Source organism: Schistocerca cancellata, chromosome 4, assembly GCF_023864275.1.
Source record: "Schistocerca cancellata isolate TAMUIC-IGC-003103 chromosome 4, iqSchCanc2.1, whole genome shotgun sequence".
In the NCBI taxonomy this organism is placed as follows: domain Eukaryota; kingdom Metazoa; phylum Arthropoda; class Insecta; order Orthoptera; family Acrididae; genus Schistocerca; species Schistocerca cancellata.
In genome coordinates, this window is record NC_064629.1 from 638797432 (window position 1) to 638824305 (window position 26874).

The 26874-nt window shown below is 41.3% G+C and overlaps 1 protein-coding gene across 2 annotated transcripts in view; it reads left to right on the forward strand.

The window, feature by feature from the left end:
- The window catches only part of LOC126183235 (MAM and LDL-receptor class A domain-containing protein 1-like), a 433083-nt gene that overhangs the window by 48241 nt on the left and 357968 nt on the right, over window positions 1–26874 (forward strand). The window contains exons 1-2 of one of the 2 annotated variants that reach the window (XM_049925024.1): window positions 8430–8501; window positions 21650–21735. In XM_049925024.1, the coding sequence (XP_049780981.1) occupies window positions 21652–21735 (84 nt within the window). In that variant the 5' untranslated portion in view covers window positions 8430–8501; window positions 21650–21651. Of the gene's footprint in view, window positions 1–8429; window positions 8502–21649; window positions 21736–26874 lie in introns of those variants that run through there. The other variant, XM_049925025.1, reaches the window with a different exon arrangement.

Below are 26874 nucleotides of genomic sequence, written 5' to 3' on the forward strand. Positions count from 1 at the left end.
ACTACTGATAGCCTTGAGAGAGCCAGCCATGACAAAACTCTTCCATCTCGTGTGCAAGATGTATGACACAGTGAAATACCCTAAGACTTCAAGAAGAATGTAGTAATTCCAGTTCCAAAAAAAGCTGTTGCTGACAGGTGTGAAACTTACCGAACAATCAGTTTAAGAATTCATGGTTGCCAAACACTAAGGAACTCTTTACAGAAGGACGGAAAAACTGGCAGAAGCCGACTTCGGGGAAGATCAGTTGGTTTACGGAGAAATGTAGGAACACACTAGGCAATACCGACCCTACGAAATATCTTAGAAGATAGGTCAAGAAAAGGCAAACCTACATTTATAGCATTTGTGGGCTTAGAGAAAGCTTTTGGCAATGCCAACTGGAATACTCTCTTTGAAATTCTGAAGGTAGCTGGGGTAAAATACAGGGAGCGAAACGCTATTTACAATTTGTACAGAAACCTGTTGTAACAGTCGAGAGTATGAAAGGAAAGCAGTGGTTGAGAAGTGAGTGAGAGACAGGGATGTAGCGTATCCTCAATGTTATGCAATACATGCATTGAATAAGCAGTAAAGGAAACCAAATAAAATTTTGGAGTAGGAATTAAAGTTCAGGAAGAAGTAATAAAAACCTTGAGGCTTGTCGATAACATTGTGATTCTGACAGACAGCAAACGGCTTGGACGAGCAGTTAAATGGAATGGACAATGTCTTGAAATGAGGATATACGACGAGCGTCAACAAAAACAAAACAATGATAATTGAATGTAGTCGAATTAAATCAGGTGAGGTTGACAGAATTAGATTAATAAACGAAACACTTAAAGTAGTAGATGAGTTAAGCTATTTGGGCAGCAAAATAACTGATGGCCGAAGTAGAGGGGATATAAAATGTAGACAGGCAATGGCAAGAAAAGCATTTCTGAGAAGAGAAGTTTGTTAACATCGAATATAGATTTAAGTATTAGAAAGTCTTTTCTGAAGGCATTTGTCTGGAGCGTAGCCATGTATGGAAGTAAAACATAACATGGACGATAAAGAGTTTAGCTAGAAGGAGAAAAGAAGCTTTCTAAATGTGGTGCTACAGAAGAATGCTGAAGATAAGGTGGGTCTATCTAGTGAGGAGATACTGAATTTGGGGTGACAAGGAATTTGTGGCACAACTTGATCAAAAGAAGGGGTCGATTGATAGGACACTTTCTGAGACGTCACGGGATCACCAGTTTGGTACTGGAGGGAAGTGTGAGTGGTAAAAATTGTAGAGGGAGATCAAGAGATGAATACAGTAAGCAGATTCATAAAGATGTAGGTTGCAGTAGTTATTCAAAGATGAGGAGGCTCGCTCAAAATAGGACAGAGTGGAGAGTTGCATCAACCCAGTCTTCAGACTGAAGACCACAACAACAACAATAACAAGCTTTCTTGAGCCACAGAGTGTTGTATGCTCTGATGAGTCAAAACATTATAACTACCTACTTAACAGCGCGTTGGTCCACCTTTGGAATGCAATATAACAACGATTCTGTGATACATGGATTCGAAAAGGCCTTCATAGGTTTCTCGAGATATGTGACACTATATATCAGTGCACAGGTAACGCCATTTCTGTAAATTACCGGTCGGTGTTTTGTGGGCGCGGGGATGGCGCTGACTGCATCCCAGAGGTCTTCCACAGAGTTCAGATCAGGAGAGTTTGGAGACCATGACATCAACGCGAATTCACTATTATGCTCATCAAACCGCTGCAGCATAACTCTGACTCTGTAATACGGACAGTTATCCCGCAGTAAGATGCCGTCGCCATGGCGGAAGACATGAAGCATGATGAACACGGTCCGTAATAATTTTCACACGATCATCAACTATCACAGTGTCTTCGATTACTAACAAGGGTCCCTTGGAAGCACAGATGAGTACGTCACATAGCAACAGCCGTCCGTCTGGGTGACGGCGTATCCGGACCAGGAAACCAAGACAAGTAACGTGATTCATCCGAAGAGGTGATGCGTTTTCATCGATTCACGGTTCAGTCTTCATGGTTCTGTGCCCACTGCAGTCGTAACTGACGTTTGGACACATACTGTGCAGCCGTATGTTCAGCAACGTGCCCTGAACGATTTGCTCCAAAACACTTGTACCTGCATCAGCATTGTACCCTGCTATCAGATCTGCCAAAGATTGCTGCCTATCAGGCTTTACAGACCGGACAAGTCTCCGACCTTCACATACGGTGTTGAGGCGTGGAAGTCCAAAGACTTATCGCCTATTCGTGGTTTCACCGTTCTTCAACCACTTACAATAGATGCTCAGGACAGTAGCTTATGAGCCGACCAGCTTCACCATTTCCAAGATTTCCATTCCCAGGCGCCAGACCACAACACTCTGCCCTTTGCTGAAGTCGTTTGTGTAAGTGGATTACCACATTAGTGTGACATATCGTTGTTAGAAAGATTCCTAATTCGCTTCTGCTCCGCTTTCACGGGGTGTCTCGAACATTTTTGGGTCAAATTGAAGCAGGTGATAGTGGGTCCACAACCGATTACATTGAGATTTGGTACCAATGGTAGGAAATGCATGTTTATTATGTTGTGGACATACTCCGCTTCAAATGGTTCAAATGGCTCTGAGCATTATGGGACTTAAAATCTGAGGTCATCAGTTCCCTAGAACTTAGAACTACTTAAATCTAACTAACATAAGGACATTACACACATCCATGCCTGAGGCAGGATTCGAAACTGCGACCGTAGCGGTCGCGTGGTTCCAGACTGAAGCGCCTAGGACCGCTCGGCCACACCAGCGGGCATACACAGCTTACACCACCTAACAATGTAGCTCATAGTAACTGTTCAAAGCGACGATCGCCAGTCTCAGTGCATGCCTGGCAACGGCCCATGGAGTTCTACCGCACTCAAAGATCCCTGGTGTAAGTTGTACCAGGAGACAGGCAACTTGGACCCTAACGAACACGTCTTCATCCGCTTCTATGGGGGTTTCATACACGAACATCTTAGGAAAAGACCGAAGGTGTGCTGGCTATGGGACACGATCTCCTCTTCCAATCCAACGACAAGGATACGTGTTGTCCAGGTACTTGTGGACATTAACATCGAAGTGAGCTGGTGCACCGTCTTGTTGAAACCATATCCTTTCGCGGACAACAAGGGATACAGTCCCCAAGAACTGCATGCGCCCTTGCAACACACGCATTGAGTCTGGCAAAAAAATGTTCAAACGTGTGTGAAATCTTATGGGACTTAACTGCTAAGATCATCAGTCCCTAAGCTTACACACTACTTAACCTAAATTATCCTAAGGACAAACACACACATCCATGCCCGAGGGAGGACTCGAACCTCCGCCGGGACCAGCCGCACAGTCCATGACTGTAGCGCCCTAGACCGCTCGGCTAATCCCGCGCAGCTGAGACTGGCGGTAGTCGCTTTGAGCAATTACTGTGAGCTACGGCGTTGTTATGCGCTGTACGCCGTGTATGTGCATAACACAATAAACATGCATTTCCGACCATTGGTTTCCTCTCAATATAATCGGTTGTGGATTCACTGTCATCTGCCTCAATTTGACCCAAAAAGTTTGAGACGCCCTGTATACTTTCCTCACTGCGTCACATGTCCGCAACGTCACCAGGAGACATTCAATCTTTGGGTGGACAGTGGTCATAACCGCTTTGGCTCATTATATATCAAAACGGTGTTATAGAGTCGTATGGACCACCTCTCGTGTCTCATATATTCTGGTAAAATAACGAAAGCTGACACCGAGAGGAATTGAACTGTATATAACTGCTGAGTCTCTAACTAAATTCTTGGATTTGATCCATTTCAGTTATATACTTGGCTAAGGTTGCGTTGTTCGTGTGATGTGTGTCGTTAGCCATGTTCTGTAGGGAAAAAATGCACCAGAAAAAAATATACTGTGGCGTGACGGACTCAAAAGAAAAGTTGTTCATATTAATAATGGAGTGAAAGCAGCAGAATATCTTCTAGGCCTAAAAGGTCAGTTCAATGGGGAAGTAGAAATACACTGGAAAGCCTTACTGTAAGTGCGTACATAAAGCGTCCATTGCTATGATCCTGTAATTGTTATTCATGTATTTAGCTACCACAATAACAGTGGGAGAAGTTTCCATTAATAACGTCTGAAAATTGTAAAATAGACTGAAAAGCTAAATCTTAACATTTGCACACTGTTAAATTTCAAATTAATTCTACTGTACGCTACTGTGTGCGCGCGAAACAATAGCATTTAAAAAACCACATACAGAGCATTAAAGTGAATATCCATTGGCTACATAGTTACTAATAACTTTTCTGTTTTCGAAAATTACAGTTCGTATATCGACGTGTTTCTGATACTTTGAATTCTGCTGCACATGTTTGATTTTCATCATTATCGGAAGCACGAAAAATTGCGTAGCGTGCTGAGGAGTCAGGTCGGAATGTCAAAATTCGGGGCGACAGAGACTCAAAAACTGTGTAACAAATTCTTGAACGATTTAATGGCTGTTTCGCTACGTGTTTTTTCCACCATTAGAGGAATTGGTAACATCTATGAGCTCAGTAGGACCCATATTAGGAAAGATACTGAGATTCACAGTTTCGAAAGTTCTCAGAGTAGTGTAGCTGAAGGGTAATGACTTAGTGAGAATGCTGCATTTACTGTGCACGTCCGATGGGTTCATACATTCCGAGTGGCCATCGTTGAGCTGAGGCTGTTAGAGAAACAGTTGTTTTAATGGAATGCAGTAGACCAGTAAAGCCTAGGTCAAAATCAGTGGGGACTGACCATTGGAGTCAGGGTCGGAATTAAGTTATGACTGAAAGCACATGGCACCTACCACGCACAATCTATTCTCTCCCACATTTATCACCATCCAAGTACATTGCAATATTACTGCCTCAGATTATACGTGATGGCTCAAGGTACACTTACGGGATGAACTTTTATTCTCATGAAGCATTCACTACTTCACATGGCTCACTGTTCGTAACTAATTTTGACAATAGTTTCTGCCCGAGAACGCCCTTCGTGAAGAATCACAAACATCGTAATACATCTTAAATTGAAGAAAGAAGAGTGAAACGTTTCATTACATAGGCAAAACAGCGTGGAAGTAAACGAAATAATTTAACTCAATAAGATAGTGTAACTTTACCACATCCCTTTTACGTATTGGAATTCTCTTTGAAATGCAATTTCATTATAAACGCTCTGCATCTGGTCTGAATAGTAATTTGATGAAATTTCTCATTAGTTAGCAAATTTTTTAATAATCATGTTAATACCAGTCTTGTAAGTCAGCTGTATTGCTGCTCAGCCCATAACTGTGAGGGTGAAATAGAAGCTCACCTAACAGTTAGACAGTTTAAACAAGTTGAAAGTAAGAATGAAGCTGTGTGAGAAAGTAAGACTAATTATTACCCACCCAAGAAGTGAAAACACAAAAGTTTAAAATACGTATTAGAAACACGCGACAGTTCGCTATGTTTGACCACCACTGAAGTTACTGAAATGAAGCAACATGTTAAAGTTAGGTAACTTATAAATATCTACAATATTTTATGTTCACATTCGAGGACATGAAGTGTGGAAAAAATATTCCATAATTTACCGAGAGATGCGTGCAAATCGTCAGAGAACCCCAACTTCTCTGAATAATAGGAACAGCAACGGTAAAATTGATACGCCAAGGAAAACAGTAATCTTGCAGGGCGCGTGGATACGATCGTACGAGTAATTCCGTTCTACAGGTGGTATTTCACCCTTGAAAGCGTTTTAGTTGGTTATCTGCTGTTGTTTTCAAATTCCCAATGCAAAAAACTACCCAGTGATGTTTGTTACTATATATGTATTACCACTGTTAACTACCACTTCCTTTAAAAGTGGACTTACTGAAATTTCCTATGTTTTACCATGGTATTGGAATAAAACGTTATGGCTAACGAATACGGATTACTTGGTATGATTACGAACGTCAAATACATACCATCATCACTGTAGTGGCTTTATGTTTGCTAATTACTGAATCTTCGATAATTCTTTTGAAAAAAATCAGCTCTGTTTGTACGCAGGAGGCCAAAAATACTCTGCTGAAAAAAATTGTAACACCAAGAAAGAGTTGTGCGACATAAACGAAAGTTGGTAGGCGTGTTTCTGATGCAAATCAGGTTTGCTTTAAATATACACACTAACGTTCGTGAACGTTAGTTACGTTTGAGATGGACATGGTGAGTTGATGTTAGTCAAGAATGCGTTTAAAGCAACAAAGACACTATCAGCACCTCACTGAGTTTGAACGAGAAACTGGAAGTTCTGCGATACTGCAGAAAGACTTGGCAGGGACGTAGCCACTGTACATGATTGCTGGCAGCGGTGGTCACGAGAATGTAGGGTCACAAGAAGGCTGGTCTTCGGACGGCCAAGTGGCGCTACTGAGAGGGAAGACCGTCGTGTTTGGTGTATGGCTCTGACGCATCGTACTGCGTCTGCAGCAGCAATTTTAGCAGCAGTGGGCACCACAGAGACCAAACGCACTGTTCCAGATTGGTTACTTTAAGGACAGTTCCTAGCCAGACGCCCTGTATCGTGCATTCCACTGACTCCAAACCACCACCATTTGCGACCTCAGTGGTTTCAAGCGGGAGTTCATTGGGGGGCAAGGTGAATGTCTTGTGTTTTCTAATGAAATCTGGTTCTGCCTCGGTGCCAGTGATGGCCGTATTTTGGCTAGGAGGAGGCCAATAGAGGAGCTGTACCCAACATGTCTGCGTGCTAAACACAGTGGACCTAGACCTGGAGTTATCGTCTTGGCTATGATTTCGTATGACAGCAGGAGCATTCTCGTTCTCCCACGTACCCTGATTGCAAATTTGTACGCAAAGCTGGTGATTCGACCGGTTGTCATTCATGAAAAACATTAAAGTGGGTATTTTCCAACAGGATAATACTCACCTACTTACCGCCATTGTAACCAACATGCTCTACAGGGATTCGATATGTTGCCTTGGCCTGCTCGATTACCAGACCCGTCTCCAATCGAACAGCTATGGGATATCATCGTACGATAACTCCAATGTCGTCCACAAACTGGATTAATCGTTCCTGTATTGACGGACGAAGTGCAACAGCATGGAACTCCATCCCACAAACTGACATCCGGCACCTTTATAGTATAACGCATACGCCTTTGCATGCTTGCATTCAACATTCTGGCGGCTACACAGGTTATTAGTGTAACAACAGTTCACATTTGCAGTGCCTTATCTCGCATTTATATTACCCTGTGATCGTCCAATGTTAACCACTTAAATGTGTTACCTAGACATTTTTTCCTGAAGTGTCATTAATGTAATTTAATTATTTTTTGGGGTTGCGATTTCTTTTCCGTGATTGTATATATCGTGTGTGGGCTACTGGACTAGTTGTTGATAACTACTTGTTAATGAGTTCAGTATTACTTCGCTAGACTGTCCTTCCATCCTTACGCCATAGAGTACTCTGCGTCTTTGCTATGAAAATTAATGTCAATCTCTAGTATTACAATGTGGTCAGGGTATTTTCGTGCTATAGATTTTAGGACGATTCCGAGTGAATCTACGACTTAAGCGCCCGGATCTGGCAGGCGATTGACACATCAAACAATTAATTTAAGTTTTCCAACGCCGTTTTTTCTTGTCCGTATGAGCAGTCGGACTCGTTTTGGATCTCCCTGTACCTACTGTGTTTACTTGTTGCTTTAAACCTTCCACATCACAGGGAGCCTAATTTCAAAATTTTCTACTTCAAACTTGGTTTTTATGTCAACTCTTAGTTCGAAATACTATGTGAGGTCGATTGCTTTCTTGGAGAGAGGTATGTTTACAGATTTAGTATTAAAAGTAGACTTAACGTCACCTTCATCGGTAAAAAACTCAAATTTCTTTACTGAACTGTACTGTCATAAAAACATTTATGAATTCTTAATACCGACGCAGATATTTGTAGAATACAGATTAAAGACTTTTTGGGGGTGGCTGCTGCGCAGAACCCAGCGTCACTGAATCCTGGAGCAGATGAATCACGACGACCATTCACGATTCAGGAAAAATACGAGTTAGCGCGAACATGTGACTCACTGGGTCAGTGTTACTAGCGATCCTTTGAGGTTGACTGACAATACTAACTAGACTCTGGGAATGGGGTTACTCCAGTTAGTGGTTGACCAGCCACTGTGCATTAGGATCGAGATTATATGCAAATAAACTGTGGCAGCGCCGACCGTCCGACCTCTGCTGGAGTGGAGAGATGTACTTGCGATAATTTGCCAACTGCAGTGACGCACAAAGGCCAGCACGTGGAGCGTGCAGATCTCGTCGGCATATCTGACTGCCGCCAGCACCCGGTGTGCTTTGCCAGTCGGGGTGGAGACCGCGCCGCATGTTGTACTCACATTGCAGTCCGCTCCGAGAGAAACTTCTGCTCAGTAAATATTACTTCAGACGGTAAGTGTACCAATTCTGAACGAATCTAAGCTCCCTTTCTGATTTTCTTGTTTGTATATTATTAAGTTGTCAGTCGTCCAAATGGTCCGAAACTGCTTCCTTTGTCTTCCGATCCTGTCCACACCTTCTCATTTCTGTACACACATTACAGCCCACATCCTTAATAATTCATTTTTCATGACTGACTTATTCCAAGTCACACTAAACCAATTCACTCTTCAGGTGAAAGTTTTTCATAGGTTTTTTTCTTCTGCAGCAGCAAATTTGAAAAGGCTCTAGTACTCCTTGTCCTGTTTGCTAGTCCATATATCACTTCCATACTCTGTACTCCAGATGTACAGTTCCGGGAGCTGGCACACAGTTTTAATTCGCCAGTAAGTTTCATATCACCGCACATTCTTCTAAAGAGTGAAAAATTCATTTTGGAAACAGTCTCCCCACACATACATTAAGTCAGAACACAAGTTCAAAAACACTGAAATAAGTAGATTTTGTAGAGGTCACCACATATAAATGTGTGCGTGTGGAATAACTGCATATAAATCCACTGGGAAATTTTAAACTCTTTATGAGGCATATGGATTCGTTACTGTACTATATGTTAAAGAGCAACAAGCAGTTAGTGGTCTGTGGTGATTTCGATGTAGAATTTCTGAAGGATTGTGGCACGAGAAATTATGTGGATATCTAATATGGATCCTACAATTTGATCTTAGTAATTAACTTTCCAAAACAGATGGATAATGACATTAGGACTGGTTGGTCATGTTTTCTCCGTTGAAGCTCAAAGCAAGAAAATAACTATATACCCAACAAGAAATGCTCTTTCTGATCATGATGCGCATTTAGTTAGGATGAATAAGATAGTGCCTTACACTATAGATTCTCCCCGATGGAAATCGGAATATTTAATAATTTCAGGACAAATTTTTTGAGGAATAGTTTACAGCTGATGGCCTGGGATAAAATTTATAATGAACCAAGAGTTGACATAAAATTGAAGCTATTCCATGATAAATTCATATAATTATTTGAAAATCCCTTGCCTCGTAAACTGATCAGAAAGGATGTTAAACAGCCACGTAAATAACAATGAATCACTAGATCAATTAAAGTGTCTTGTGAAAAGAAAACGGGAGTTGTCAGTTGGCAAGAAAAAGTAGAGATCCTTCAGTAGTTGAATGCTATAAAACTACTCAGAATTACTAAGGAAAGTTATTAAAAATCAAGGAACACGCGAATTATGTCATATATCAGTAATTACTATTGCAGACTTTCCTCTGTAGCACTGCATCTCAAAGGCTTCGATTCTCCACAGTTCCGGCTTTCCCACAATCCACGTTTCTCTACCACACAATGCTCTGTTCCAAAAGTACACTCAGAAAGTTCTTCCTCACATTAAGTTCTGTGTCTGATACTAGTAGACTTAACTCTGTATGGAATGCAGCGAAAGGAGAGACAGGACAAAAGGCCACAGCGTAGGATAATGTTACTACTGTTTTAAAAGGAAGGGCTATAAATGGTCAGTCACAAGTAGCGGGTATGAATAATTATTTATTGAATGTAGCAGGAAGTATAGGGACAAGCAGCTCAAGAGAAAACTCAAAGCAATATGTTGGAAAAGGAACTCACATAAAACTCAATCATATAGATCTCTCACATACTTCTTAAATTAGAAAAATTCTCTCACAAAATAAAACGTCATCTGCATTTGGTGGTGTTTCCAACAGAGTGCTAAAGACTTGTTCTATGTAATAATCGCTGCCTTTTTTGGAACATGTTATGCACCACTGACTCAGGATATTTTTCCAGAAATATAAAAACATACCATTGTTAAACTCCTCTATAATAAAGATGATAGTAGACGTGCTAATAACTACAAACCCGTTTCGTTGCTGACATTAATATTTTCAGTAAATTACAGTTTAAGTTACAGGAGAGTTGCTCAGCTGAGAATGCCATATGCACATTCACCCACCAAATTTTGCAGTCATTAAATAACAAAATAACACTGCTTGAAACAATATTTTCCTTGATAAACTGTTTCATGGAAATGATAGTATAAGACAGCCAGTGGATAATGTCATATCTAACCAAAAGAATGGAGGAAATTATACTTCGTAATTCAGCCAATGTAAGCAGGGGAGATTATTCTGAATGGGAAAAAAATCACTTATGGGTTTCGACAAGGCTGAATCATAGGTTCAATATTCTTTCTCATGTATGTAATCGGCCTTCGTTCTAATACCCACAAAACACAATTACTTCTTTTTGCAGATGACGCTAGTATTGTAGTCAACTGAAACGTACATATAGCAACAGAAAAAATTGTAAATAATTTTCTTAAAATTTTAATTGAGTGGTTCTCTGCAAATGGTCTCTCCTAATTTCAAAAAGAACCAACATATCCATTTCTGCCCATGTAAAGGTACTACGCCAATGGTAAGTATAACACGTGAAAAGTAAATAACAGCTAGGGTGGTGTCCATATTGATGAGAATTTAAACTGGAAAAAAAACATTTTTTGAATAATGAAACAACTTATTTCAGCCTTAATTGCAGTTCGAGTCATTGTAAACCTTGGAGAGAGACAAACCAATAAGTTAACATATTTTGAGTATTTTCACTCAATTATGCCACTAGAATAATAATCTTTAAGAAACAAAGTCTTCGTTGCTCAAGAATAACAATAATATGTGGTGCTCACTCAGTACCATCTTGTAGAGATCTATTTAAGGAGTTAGGCATTTTCACAACTGCTTCGGTGTATATTTATTCCCTCATGAAGTTTGTTGTAAATAACTCACTACAGTTCAAAGGGAAAAAGCACATAATTACAAATCCAGAAGAAAAAATGGCATTCATTATTCCACATTAAGTTTGTCTTTGGCGCAAAATGGGGCACATAATGCTGACGCCAAAATTCTTGATCACTTACGCAGTGATGTAAAATGTCTGACGTACAGGAAAGTTGAATTTAAAAAACTAACGAAGTTTCTCGTTTACAACTCCTTCCATTTTGTAGATGAGCCATTTTTTGTAGTGTGTAAAACGTGGTGTTTAGGAATTAATACTTCACATCAGAACTGGAAAAAATTAAAGCGATAAAAGATAAAGAGAAAAACGCTTCTAAATGATCAGCATGTATTTACGCATGAATATATAATCTGAATGCAAAATGCCTCATTCCAGATCATTACTATTAATCGTGCAACTGATCCATGGAACATGAAACAGACTACCTAAAATCATAAAAGAACTCACTCCAAATCTAAAAATGAACATAATGCTCACTTACATATTATCCGCTATAGGCGCGTTCATCCGAAACTGCTGGAACTCTTCTGCTCGTTGGAACTCTTGTGCTGGCTGGAACGCTTCTCAATCTGGAGGTCTTCTGTTCGCTGGACTCTGCCTTGTTTGGCGTTTAAGGCTGTGTTTTAGGCTGGTGTTGTTCGAACAATTGGGCAATAGAAATGTTTTGTATCTTTCGTGAATAAACGACGATGACTCACCAATTCAGCAGATCATTATTGCAACATACACATACAGGAAGACCAGCTGCAGTAAGACCCAGGATTCTCTTTCCTAGCGGAGCAACCAACGTCCCAATGATTTTACGTTAAGTATTGCTTTTGCCAGCAACAGAGAACTGACTCTGCAAATACAAATCTTTTAGTTTTTCCGGATGTTTATCTGGAGGTGGAGGAAACAAAGAAATATGTGCCTAATTCTGTAAGTGCAGACATAAGGCTAGGCGCAAATTGAGATTCGTATAGCGCGTGTGGCGCGACGCAGCGCAGCGCGCGTTTTTGTAACATCACAGGTTCAAATGGAACCGCGCAAATTGCGACGTGACGCGACTGGGACGCGACACGCGCCTGCGCCAGGTCGCGCGGCGTTGTGGTTGAGGCACAGTTTCTCGCGCCGCGCGTCGCGCTTGCCTCGCTAGCACCGTGGGAAATTTGAGGCGGAGAGCGAAAAAGTAGCCCGGCCATATGCTCACATCGGAACGGTGCATATGAGCAGTGGTATTATTGCCCCCATATGATAAATTTTGCCTTACTGTGTACTAAATTTCATTGCCTTTGGGTAGTGTTTCGTTTCTCGCCATTTAAACGCGCCAACTTTCTTCGTTAGTACATTATACTTTTCTGTTATTTATATCTGTATAGTTTTGTTTTGTTTTTCTTCTGTCAAGAAAAATGTATACTTCAGTAACTGATGAGCCATTGGCCGCTGGAATTGCACCATATGCCTCCGCGATGTTTTCAGATCGCAAGAAGGGACAGAGGGTAGTGAATAAGGAAGCAAGGAATATTATAAAATCATGTGATTAAGAATCAAGGCAGGAAAGTAAAACAAGGTTATATTCTCGCTGCCTAGTAAGCTAGCGTATCTGTACGATCTGTGACAAAAATTTAGAAAGGTATAATCTCCACAGGTGTGATCCCTTTGTGCTTGTGGTAAAAAGCGTCCAAGATCTGAAGTATAGAAGTTTCACTGTGATTACTCTGATATGTATGTAATAATGTAATACGACACACTGTACTACATGCATGTGAACAACATATTTCCACTGCAAGCTAGAAACAGTCGAAAAGCAGTCACAAATAACAATGTTTTAATTGGTTCGCCGTGATGAGAAAAAGCATTTCAGTTGTTGCATGGACATTATCAGCGTTAATAAACTAATTATACAACAACAGGCTACACAAATGAAGAAAGTGGTCGGTATTATTACGAAAGTAGGAACATCCTAAAAGAGTGTTATGATTAGTTATATTTAATTTGTTGAAATGTGCTGCTGACAAAGGCAGATCTACTTTCATGACAATGTTTTTCGAACTCCATCTCACAAGGCACACATGGCTAGCTTGTGCATTCTTCTCGCGCGCATTATCCTTCGCTGCTGACAATACACTGACCATTGTGTTGTGCGACAGATCAATTCTTTATTTTTCTCAATAACAACTATTTTATTCGCGATCACGCATTGTCAGTTTGGCAAGCCCTAGGTCAGTAAACAGTATCTGGCATGTGCCTATCATTCCGCCTGAAGGAACGCTCGTCATTATTTTAATACTGCTCATATCAAGAGAAGGAATAAAATCCTTTGGTAAGTTTCCATTCCAGTCTCTCAGTGTTAAAAATACGCTGGGTTACGGGGATTCCACCAAAATTCCAGCAGAATTGCCAATCTGTTTTTGTGTGAGTTGTTAACCTTTTCTCATTCGAAGAAGCATCACCATTTATGAGTAAAGGCCACATTTTTCTTGGTGACTGGTTTAATTGTACTTCCTTTGTCACAATGTAATTTGCCAAACTCATCTCACAGCAGCTATTGAGACAGAATTCCGAAACGGAGGGCCTCATTAAACAAGTAATTGGCAATCACAGAGCTCAATAGCTTACGAAAAACCTAATAGTATCGGTTTGCAGTAACATGAAAGAAGAATTTTCATGTTTATTTTAATACTAGGAAGCTCTTGTTTCGCTAGCTGTCGATAACTCTTAAAAATTACCGTTACTACAGTGAAATAAATAAAAAAAGTATAAGTAGTGATATACCGCCATAGATAAGAAAGTTCCGTGTGTTTAATAATTGGCAAAACACTCTCCTCCTAGTGTGCTATCATTAGCCAAACTTTCGTTTCGATGTCTCGAGCGGTTTAGGAGATATGAGAGATGTTGCGAGTATTTCATTCTCATGGGCGTGAGATCGGAAGTGAGCGCGCTACATGGGATCCATCGGAGGCAGATAGAGATCTCCTCCCAAGTCTAAACAAAAATTCAGCATGTTAAGTAAATTTCATACGCAGCAACATACGGTGTAATACGCACCAAACGCAAAATCATAGCGACCCCTAATTTTCGTTGCAAACTTTTTGAGTTTTGCGTAGTGTCTTACTAAAATGTGTACATCACAATAAGAATGGTCATTAGCAAGGTGATGGGCACTTCGTCACGAAGCTGACATATAACACTACAAGTAAGGCAAAAATCATATATTTTCGGAGAATAGTTTCTGTAAAATCGTTTGAGAAAGATAAGAGGTTGCGCGCGCTTCGGATCAGTCAGCGCAGAGCGTCGCCAGTCAGCGCGTGCGAAGTATGGTGTACGCGTCGCAATATGCGCTGCACCCGCGCGACCCGTGCGGCACGTGCGTGTCGCGCTGTAGTGTCGTGTCACGTCACAGTGCTATACGCTTCTCAATTTGCGCCTAGCCTTACTATTCGGTGTAATTCTTAACGTGTGAAGACTATCTCATCACATCGGTAGTAAGTGGAATGCTTCCCAATGTAGAGGGAACATTTCCGTTACTCGATGTGTATGACATATTAATGGACAGACGAAATCAGCTTGCACTGTACATCTCTCCGTAACATACAAGGCTCACAGCAAATATTCATACTTAGATGATTTTGCCCTTTTCCCGGCAACTTTTCATGATTTTGTCATTACAGTGTGTTCCTGGATATCTCTGGTAACCAAACTGATCTTCCCACAGGTTGGCTACTCCCAGTCGTCCTATTATTCTGCGGATAATTCATGTCGGTATTTCACAAACACGACATCTTAAAGTGATGGTACGGTAATACACATGTAAGTGTCTGCCATTTTGGAATTGAAATTATTACATTCTTCTTGAAATCTGACGGTTTTTCTCCGGTCGCATGTATTTTGCGCACCAGCTGGAATAGTTCTGTCATGGCTGGCTCTCCTTATAATTCAGAGGTAACGTCGTCAACGCCAGCGACTTTTTTCGACTTCGGACTTTTATGTGCTCTGCCTTCTCGCAGTATCACATCTCCTATCTCTTCTTGAGATATTTCCTTTTTTCTTTCTATAATATCTTCTTCAGGTTTTTTTTTCTTCGTATAACCCGTGTATCTCTTTCAACTTTCCCTTCTTTGGTTAGTACTGTTAATCTGTCTGAGCTCTTGATTTTTGTACAGGTGCTTCTCTTTTCTCCAGAAGTTAACTTTCTTCTACAGCCTAGCATCTGCCGTCTAGCCACTTCTGCTTAGCAATTTTGCACTTTGTACCAGTCTAATTTTTTAGACGTCTGCCATCTATTTTGCCTGCTTCATGTACTGAATTTTTAAATTTTTTCCTTTATTCAGTTACATATAATATGTTTTGTGTTATCCAAGGATTTCTACTGTCACTTCTCGTTTTAATGTTTCAATTGGCGTCTCTATTTCATCTCCTGAAGCTACTCAATCGTCTTCTACTGTGTATTCCTTATCCTGTTTCAATCAATCGTCCCCTTATGCTCCTTTTCTGGCTCTTAATCTCTGGTTCTTTTAATTTATCAAGTCTCAGCTCCTTAGTTTCCTACCTTCCCGCTATTTCTTCAGTTACATAACACTTAAATTATGATCAGAGTCCACGTCTGCCATTGGAAATCTTTTGCAGTTTGAAACCCAGTTTCGAAATCTGTCTTATTATATAATCTGTCTGAAATCTTCCGGTCTCTCTAGGTTTCTTACACGCACACAACCTTCTTTCATGATTCTCAAACCTAGTGCTAGCACTAGGCTGTAGCTATGCTCTCTGAATTCTACTTGAAACTTCTCCTTAGCTTTGGCCTACGTGATATACTACCGTTGAGTTACGACTGTTTTCATACGGTTTCATCCGCCTAAACTGGAATTTTTTTCTAACTTTCATGACAGTGCGTAGGCATACATGTAATTTTGTGATGTTTGTGATGACAACAATAAAAAAAAAAAAGACTGAAGCTGACGCTCAGTGCTGTCAAATTGCCTGTTCGTCTCATATAGCACCAAGGGGACCCCCGAATTTAAGGTACGCAAGCGACGGTCGGTTCGCCATCGACAGTGAAGCCACTGTGAACAGTTCTGGGATTTAAATCCAGACATTGTCGCCCTCACTTTTTCACTCTCTATGGTCGGGATACTGGTGATGAAAATGAATAAGTTATATTACCAATCAGATTAATAGGATTTACATTGCCTGACAAAAAAGTGTAGCAACCAGAAAGGAAGAAGAAAACAACATGAAACTTCGCGAGTTGAGATGGTATGAAACGTTATTTCAACGAGTAAAGAACCGAGTCAAATTTACAAAGAACTAAAAGAGCTAGGCAGCATGAGCCCACTTATCAGTATGACGTTGGGCTCGATATGTGTACTGATTCAGTTGGGGAGGGTGTCATAAAGCTATTGTACCTTCTCTTGAGGCAAGATGGCCCACAGTTGTAGTAACTGGTTCTTGATACCTTGGATACTAGCACTGGACGGAGTTGGGTTTCGTGCTGGTCCCGCCCACGATGTCAAGGGTACTGCAGGTGATACTGTTGACCCAATTAGCACCTCAATATCACGCAGACAGTTCATAGAGACACGTGCCATTCGTCGACGAGCACTGTCTTGTTGAAAAATGACACCACAGTACTTTCGCGTGAGAGGTAACATACGAGAACGTAGGTTGTCCCAGATGCACTATTGATGGAAGAACTGGACCTCTAACCACTCAGGTCGCCGCCATACTCGTCGATGATGGCCATCAGGAATAGTGCAGAACCAAGATTTATCGCTGAGCACAGTTTGACGCCGTTCACCAGCAATCAATGCATCCCGGTCACGGCAGACATTTGCGTCATAGTGTTAATGGTAGCCTACGCATCAGACAGTAATTCTCTGGTCAGGTTGCTGCTAGTCTCAGACCAATGGTTGCAGAGGGTCCATTATTACTTCTCGGGTGGCCGGTGCAGATGTGGTGGCGTTACAATGCTTGATGTTCAATACGGCGCTCTTCCCTTGTGTGGTCAGATGTGGTCGACCGGACGAAAAGTATGCGTGTCCTCGTGCTCGCATGCAGTTCTACCTTGGGCCACTGTCACATCTAAATGCGCCACAACTCTGGATATTGTACGATTCGACCAGCCAACCAAATGAAGACCCACAGTAACGCCCCCTTTAAAGTCTGTCAGGTGTTGATAACACGAGTACGTGACATCTCCGTGTCCTTCACAGTAACCACTCAGCATCTGATTTGTTCACCTTCCCTATATACCTTACCAAGCCTGATAATAACACTAAACACGTACAGTATAGCACCAAAGCACTCTGGTGGCCGTTCTAACTGTCGCAGAGAATTGCAATTTTAATCATTTACATGATCGCCGATGGTGTGTAACTGTATGAAGTTGGATTGACATCTGACCTGGGTACGTCTCTTTTTGTCGGGCGGTGTATTATATGGGCACATCACTTATTTTTTTCCACCACTAGGATTCAAGCTGGCCAACTCCGAGTCGAGCGACAAGTCGCTATCGTTCATTGGCAATATTGGCTGTAGAAACGTTTTAGTTGTTCACAAACGCCGGCCGGAGTGGCCGTGCGGTTCTAGGCGCTACAGGCTGGAGCCGAGCAACTGCTACCGTCGCAGGTTCGAATCCTCCCTCGGGCATGGATGTGTGTGATGTCCTTAGGTTAGTTAGGTTTAATTAGTTCTAAGTTCTAGGCGCCTGATGACCTCAGAAGTCACATAGTGCTAAGAGCCATTTGAACCATTTTTTGTTCACAAGCAACTGCGTATGAATTGTGATCACGGGCTCAGAGCAGCAGCATTGCTACGTAGTGAGTTGTCAAGCGTGGCAGGAATAAGAAATGGGTTGTCGATATTTGATAACAGTTCGAGGGACCTTAAGGATATGTGATTTCTATGTGACTGACAGCTGCATTTCTGAAGAGTTTGAGCGTTGCCGTAATTATTATGCGACGACGATATTGTTGAACTTAGCCTCGCGAGGCCGTTATCGGAGACACGCGGTGATGACGTTATAGCAAATAAGTACAGTGGTGACTAAGGAAAACGCATGAAATTCTATTTAGTTGTGCATATACTATCAAGTGTTTCAGCGTGTCCTCGTGAAATATCGCGATGAAAACTCATGATAAGCCGACCGAAGTGTCATCATTCCCAGGTGCAGTAATGTTGTGGTCGACTAATACAATCTGGAGATTGCGTAAACCTCAAAGCGTCAACGGGACCCTAGAGAACAGCTACAGCATGCTAGTCGAACGTACCGTGTATGGTAACATGGTACGTTTGGCGTCAAGTCCATGAGGCTGATGGCCCCTATGCAGGCCATCAGCGGATAACGTACGAGTTTTGGTATCCATACATGTCAGCATTTTGGGCCTCTGATGACGATCAACGACTTACTGATCGAATGGATGTAAGAACGTTACTCTGTCTCACAAACGAAGGTGGCTTGCGTTTTTCAGACAACATACGAAAGTGTTCCATACGAGCAGTGCATGGCTTAGAATGCCGCAGACGTTTCATTTTCTCAGTAGGAACAACTGGGTAAAAAAAGTGTATTCTTTCAGTAGAGATATCGCTTGTTTGGATTAAACAGCTCAATTTCGTCCTGTTATTTCATACGTTGTAGCAAGCGACATGTTATTTCTTTCGCTGACTGAGGAGACAAACAAATTCACAGTTTTGTCATAGATTACTCCGAATCTCCTCGTCAACTTTTATGATAGAATATTCATAGTAAAACTATAGTTCACGATCAATATGATGTCAAATTCCTTCAAAGCATGTAACTTTACATTCGGGAGAATGCAAGATAATACGGTACTGCTGATTTAATAAACTTCAGTGTGCTTGGTAGAGTGTTTCACTTTTGACTGCAGCGTTGTGTTACAAACGAATTACGGACTCTGCTTCTGCAAAGTATTTCCGCTATTCAGTTTTCATTTGCTCTAATATTTTCACGGATAATCTCATCATCTGAACATAACATAGATACTGCAGTATCTACGGATTTTTCCTTGATAAATTCTTTCCAAATACGTTCTGTAATTTAGAAATTTCAGAACTTTCAAGTACGTTAACATTACCTGCATTTCAGTCATATTTCCTAGTTTCTATGCTGAAAAGAAATTCGTTGTACTTACATTGCCATTAGACCCATATCTATTTCAACAAGTCAATTTAAAACACCATAGTAATTCTAACGACAGCTATTATGAATCCTTACCTCAGATATTACTACCCCTATCATTATAAGGTAGGGGCGTGAGCAACGATTCATTGTGCATGTCACGTTTTAAAGCTGGCAGCGAGTCATAGAACAGTGTTCCCTCAGTGCACTTTGTGTGGATAAATGCGAAAATTAGACGTGTATTTCAAATGTTAGTCCCTTAAGAAATCAGCCTAGATGCAAATCTCACTCAATTTTATTGCTAAGAGACAAGATATATTGCTGGAACATTTGGCTGCAATGCAATACCTACTAAAAACCGTTAATCATGTAACAAAATACTGTGCGATTTTGTCTTTATCAGTAATTTAAGTCTTAAATTTTGAAGAGAAAGCTTCTCTTCTAAAATCCCTGGAAACTGATGTAACGCGTTGTCATTTTGTGTAAAGTGCTGGTAGGTAAAGCTATTTTGTGACCGCGCGCAAATGGATAACGTATCTTAATGTGTTCTCAAGCCCAAGGTGGTAAAAAGACATTCTAGATAACTATTAATTTTGGCCCTGTAATACCGCTAATATTAGGTGCTAATTGTCTCAGATTAATTAGAAATTCTGCTGTGACATAACAAGAGTGCACAAATTGATATAAATGAGAGCTTGGAATTTTTTCCAAAATGACAACACAACCTCTTCCTTTTTCATTCTACATTTATTTTGTCACTACTTTCAGGGTTCAAGTGATACATAACTAGCAAGTTCAATTACTTTCAACTCTCAACAAAATAATTAATATTTGGACATTGAATATGTGATTATTAAATCTTTATCTCTATATATGATAATGTTGTAACTAGCAAAACAATCAAATCTTCATCAGTGAAATTTACATCTACGTTGTCGTAGCTTTTCAAAGGACTAAGCTGGTGGAGAATGAAATTTTATCTTTTAAACTAATCAAACTCTCATGTACTCAGTGGAGGGTATGTTAGTATTCAACTCTTGAAATTATATATTCAAAGTGTATGCAGGCTGGAGTGAGCAAACTCTCGACTTAATATTTAATGTCGCCTAATGAGCGTTGGTACATTACCAATCGGGAAGCCGGTCGGAGTGGCCGAGCAGTTCTAGGCGCTTCAGTCTGGAACCGCGCGACCACTACGGTCGCAGGTTCGAATCCTGCCTCGGGCATGGATGTGTGTGATGTCCTTAGGTTAGTTAGGTTTAATTAGTTCTAAGTTCTAGGGGACTGATGACCTCATAAGTTAAGTCCCATAGTGCTCAGAGCCATCCATCAATCCAATCGGGAACTGCGGCGGCGTTGTCTCCGTGCTGGATCTGAAACGCTAATTCCCTACTCTGGCCTTGACTGAATCACTCAGTCTCAGCTTTCCTGCATTCCGTAGAACGGTAAACTTTCCCTAGTCGAAATAATGGCTATTGCATACTCGCTAAGGGATGGAGCGACGTGCACAATGCTCTGCCCGCAAAAATATGAACTACCGCTTTACATCTGTTGTCACGATACGTGAAGCGTACTGCCCTCACTTCGCAGACGTAAAGATCTTAGCTGTGTTTATTTGAAAGGTATTATATTGTTCTGGCTTTATTTCTTTCTGCGCTGCAGCTGAGCCTTCTTTTGTTAATGTTAATTGGAGTTTCCCAATACCATTAGCCACGTGCACAGTCCGCCTCCAAACTGCGTTCACTTTATCTCATTTACGCATTCCCTTTCGTTATAAGGATATATATTGTTTTGTTATTCGGTACATGAGATTATTACAATTGCTTCCTGTTAGCAATATAGAGCTTTTTTTGGGGATTTTATTCTGTATCGTAATTATGAAGCTCATGTAAGGTCCGAAAAATGCGGACGCCTTACACTGGGAGTTAAACTATTGTAGTCAGCTAATGCCTAAAGTATGTATGAAGAGTGGAATTCTCGCTAGTTTGAGAAAAAATTCTCAACTTTTTGCGATTCTTACATTTTATGATGGTAGGTTATCGCTATTTAGTGAACTGGGAATCAAACACACACTGCGTGCATCTTAAATAATAAATTAAATGCAAAAGAAAAGTAATTATGTATGTTGGACTAAAATCGGTGTCTCATGTAACAAAAGTGTGTTTGGGATGGTAATCGTCAGTTCCTCATTTTAATAATCAATGTCTGGCTGTTGCAGATATGACAACGCTATGGAGGCTCGCTTTGGTAACAGTCCTACTGTTGAACACCGCAGCAGGTGACATTGACTACGAAGACATCGTGGTAAGTTCATGGCCTAGCGGCAGCGACGTCGCCATTGATACTCAGTGTTTAATGTCCAAAGCGTCATTAAACACTTGTGAGCTGGACTTTCAACCAAAGAAATGTAGAAAATATAAATACCCATAGATCTCTCCGTCTGGTTGTGCATGTGATTTTATCATTTTTGTAAACAGAAATTTATACTAACTGATCGACGGGAGAAATCCAACCTAGTATGGGCTTTTTATTCCGGGTCAATTTCTTCAGACGTCTTCCTAAAGTGTAATTTTGTGTTCCATGGCATCGTGTTGAAATTTACGTTAATGACTGCTTAATCATGTCTTGAATATACACTCGACCTTCTAACAGCCGTGTACCGCAAGTCTCTAGAGGAACGGAAGGTTCCAAATGATTGGAAAAGAGCACAGGTAGTCCCAGTCTTCAAGAAGGGTCGTCGAGCAGATGCGCAAAACTATAGACCTATATCTCTGACGTCGATCTGTTGTAGAATTTTAGAACATGTTTTTTGCTCGAGTATCATGCCGTTTTTGGAAACCCAGAATCTACTATGTAGGAATCAACATGGATTCCGGAAGCAGCGATCGTGTGAGACCCAACTCGCTTTATTTGTTCATGAGACCCAGAAAATATTAGATACAGGCTCCCAGGTAGATGCTATTTTTCTTGACTTCCGGAAGGCGTTCGATACAGTTCCGCACTGTCGCCTGATAAACAAAGTAAGAGCCTACGGAATATCAGACCAGCTGTGTGGCTGGATTGAAGAGTTTTTAGCAAACAGAACACAGCATGTTGTTATCAATGGAGAGACGTCTACAGACGTTAAAGTAACCTCTGGCGTGCCACAGGGGAGGTGTTATGGGACCATTGCTTTTCACAATATATATAAATGACCTAGTAGATAGTGTCGGAAGTTCCATGCGGCTTTTCGCGGATGATGCTATAATATACAGAGAAGTTGCAGCATTAGAAAATTGTAGCGAAATGCAGGAAGATCTGCAGCGGATAGGCACTTGGTGCAGGGAGTGGCAACTGACCCTTAACATAGACAAATATAATGTATTGCGAATACATAGAAAGAAGGATCCTTTATTGTATGATTATATGATAGCGGAACAAACACTGGTAGCAGTTACATCTGTAAAATATCTGGGAGTATGTGTGCGGAACGATTTGAAGTGGAATGATCATATAAAATTAATTGTTGGTAAGGCGGGTACCAGGTTGAGATTCATTGGGAGAGTCCTTAGAAAATGTAGTCCATCAACAAAGGAGGTGGCTTACAAAACACTCGTTCAACCTATACTTGAGTATTGCTCATCAGTGTGGGATCCTTACCAGATCGGGTTGACGGAGGAGATAGAGAAGATCCAAAGAAGAGCGGCGCATTTCGTCACAGGGCTATTTGGTAACCTGATAGCGTTACGGAGATGTTTAACAAACTTAAGTGGCAGACTCTGCAAGAGAGGCGCTCTGCATCGCGGTGTAGCTTGCTCTACAGGTTTCGAGAGGGTGGATGAGGTATCGAACTTATTTCTTCCCCCTACTTATACCTCCCGAGGGGATCACGAATGTAAAATTAGAGAGATTCGAGCGCGCACGGAGGCTTTCAGACAGTCGTTTTTCCCGCGAACCATACGCGACTGGAACGGGAAAGGGAGGTAATGACAGTGGCACGAAAAGTGCCCTCCGCCACACACCGTTAGGTGGCTTGCGGAGTATAAATGTAGATGTAGATGTAGATCTTTTCAAATCGCGATTGTCACAGCTTGGTAAAGAAACCTACACATATGAAGAAATACTGGCGTATGACGTAGTTGGTCCCTTGTTTGTCACAAATTTGGTCCCTAGACTGTGGAAACGGTGGCAATGCTGCACCTACTGTCACATAATGAGCAATATTTGTACAAAATGCGTCTGACAAGTTCCCGGGGAAAAATTAAACGTTAGTTACAAACAAAAAAGGTTTATAGGCTTCAGAGCAATCACCATTAGCTACAAATTCTGACATCGGTTGTAAAGCTGTTGCATACTGTCAGAAAACGCTTCCTGTGGATATCGAACATATTGGTTGGTGGGAACGTAGGCACATAGAGTAATAACGTCCGCCCCTGGTAGCTGAGTGGTCAGCGCGACGGAATGTCATTCCTAACGGCCCAGGTTCGATTCCCGGCTGGCTCGGAGTTTTCTCCGCTCAGGGACTGGGTGTTGTGTTGTCCTTATCATCATTTCATCCCCCTCGACAAGCAAGTCGCAGAACTGGCGTCAACTCTAAAGACTTGCTCCAGGTGAACGGTCTACCCAACGGAAGGCCCTAGCCATACGGCATTTACATTTTTTATAGTAATAACAATAATTGAAATAGCTGCAGTTATTGTGTTATAAGTTTTATTATATGATCGATTTCGAGGCCTCACGCCTCATCCTCAGATGCACCTGTGCACATAGTAAAAACCTTTTTATAAGATTACATACATCAGTGCATGTATGACGTAACATAAAATTTCTTGCAAATTATACGTATAACGGTTAGTTTACAAATTACATATTTTATTCGCTTACAAATTATATGTTATGTTGTATATGCACTAATGTATGTAATATTAAAAAAAGTGTTTTCTGTGTGCAATGGTGCCACTGAGCATGAGGCGTGAGGCCTCGATATCGATCGTGCAATAAGAGTAATAACATATCTGCAACCTGAGGCTATTTCATTTATTGCTTCTAGTGGAACTGCTCGTTGCACAGTGGTCAGCCGTTGTTGGACATCAACTACGTCTGCGAGTTCGACTTTCTCGCTCAACCGAAGATGATGATCTTCAACATCCTCATTCACCAGACTTGACGCCGGCGGACTCCTTTTTGTTTTCCCTTCAAATTAGCCGTGAAAGGTGTACGCTTCATAGACGCACCTTTTACAGTAGTTCATTACTTCGCAACTAATCACTGTTGAAAATGTTATGTACTAAAGGGCAGTCAGATGAAAACGGAACAGACGGAAAAAGATAGTCAGGTCTGAGTGGGACTGGCGCTCTGATGGTTACTTACAAACTAAATTATGTGTATAGACAGTTCAGCCATTCCGGGAGATGAGAATCTCGACGATTTTTGCCTACTATCGACGTTAATACTGGCAAGATATTGGTCTCAGGAATGATTTAATTTTGAGTTTGAAGTCGGATAACAAATAACGAAAGAAAAGTTTTTCTTGTAATAAATTAAAAAATAACAATTCTGTTTTTTGTCCTTAACTTGCACTGTGAAACGTAGCTTCTTGCCAAATTTCATGATTCTAGATCAATTAACTTAAAAGCTTAACACTTTTACACCACCAAAGAATCGTAGATCTCAGTATATGATATCAATTTCAATTTGATATCTCTACTTGTTCCTGAGAAAAAAAACTTTTTAACAGACTGGCGGAGAGAGATAAATTAAAAAGTTTTCTTTCGTTTTATATAATTGCAAATTAACAATTTCGTTTTCTCCCGTTCAGTCGCACTATGAAGCCTTTCTTCTTAAATGTCGTGATTCTAGGTCAACGGGAAGTACTCTTACAAAATAGCATTTGATGAGTGAGTTTGCAAGTATCGAAATATGTGACAAATGGCCATACACCTGAAGAGCCAAACAAACTGGTGCACCTGCAAAATATCGTGTAGGGCACCCGCGATCACGCGGATGTGCCGCAACACGACGTGGCATCGACTCGACTAATACCTGAAGTACTGCTGGAGGGAACTGACACCATTAATCCTGCAGAGCTGTCCATAAATCCGTAAGAGTACGAGGGGGTCCAGATCTCTTCTAAACAGCACGTTGCAAGGCATCCCAGATACGCTCAATAATGTTCATGTCTGGGGAGTTTGGTGGCCAGCGGAAGTCTTTAAACTCAGAAGAGTGTTCCTGAAGCTACTCTAGCAATTCTGGACGTGTGAGGTGTCGCATTGTCCTGCTGGATTTGTCCAAGTTCGTCGGAATGCACAGTGGACATCAGTCGATGCAGATGATCAACGTACGTGTCACCTGTGAGTCGTATCTAGACGTATCAGGGGTCCTATATCACTTCAGTTGCACACGCCCCACCCCATTACAGAGCCTCCACCAGCTTAAACAGTCCCCTGCTGACGTGCAGGGTCCATGAACTCATGAGGTTGTCTCCACACCCGTAAACCACCATCCACTCGATACAATTTAAAAAGAGACTCGTCTGACCACGCAACTGTTTCCAGCCATCAACAGTCCAATGTCTGTGTCGTCGGGCGCAGGCGAGGTGTAAAGCTTTGTATCGTGAGTCATCAGGGTGTACGAGTGGGCCTTCGGCTCTGAAAGTCCATATCGATGGAATTTCGTTGAATGGTTTCCACGCTGACACTCGTTGATGGCCCAGCATCGAAATCTGCAGCAATTGCACTTCTCTCACGTTGAACGATTCTCTTCAGTCTTCGTTGGTCCCGTTCTTGTAGGATCTTTTTCCGGCCGCAGCGATGTCAGAGATTTGGTGTTTTACTGGATTCCTGAGATTCATTGTACACTCGTGAAATGGTCATATGGGAAAAACCCCACTTCTTTGCTACGTCGGAGGTGCTATAGCCCGTAGCACGCCCGCCGACCATAACATCACATTCAGACTCAAATCTTGATAACCTGCCATTGTAGCAATAGTAACCGATCTAACAACTGCGCCAGACAATTGGCTTATATAGGCGTGGCCGACCGCAGCGCCATATTCTGCTTGTTTACATATATATTTGAATAAGCATGCCTATACCAGTTTCTTTGGCGCTTCAGTGTATTTTGACTGAATTGACATAGAAGCTTACATTTATTACAACGTCAAGGGACTATAGACCTTGGCATTTGATATACATTTCAACATGATACGTTTATCGGTTGCTGAGGATATGATGCGTTTAGCCGTTCCTGAGGAAAAGGGATCTTAATAGACAGACAGACAGACAGACAGGCACTCAGTCAGTCAGATAAATGAGAAAAAATTTTCATGTGATATAATTACAGATTCACAATTCCCAGACTTTTTCCTTTTCTTGTACTGCGAAACATCGCTTCTTGCCTAATTTCATGATGAGAGGCCAACGGGAAGCCCCCTATAGGTTTTAATGAGTGTGATTTCGAGTATCA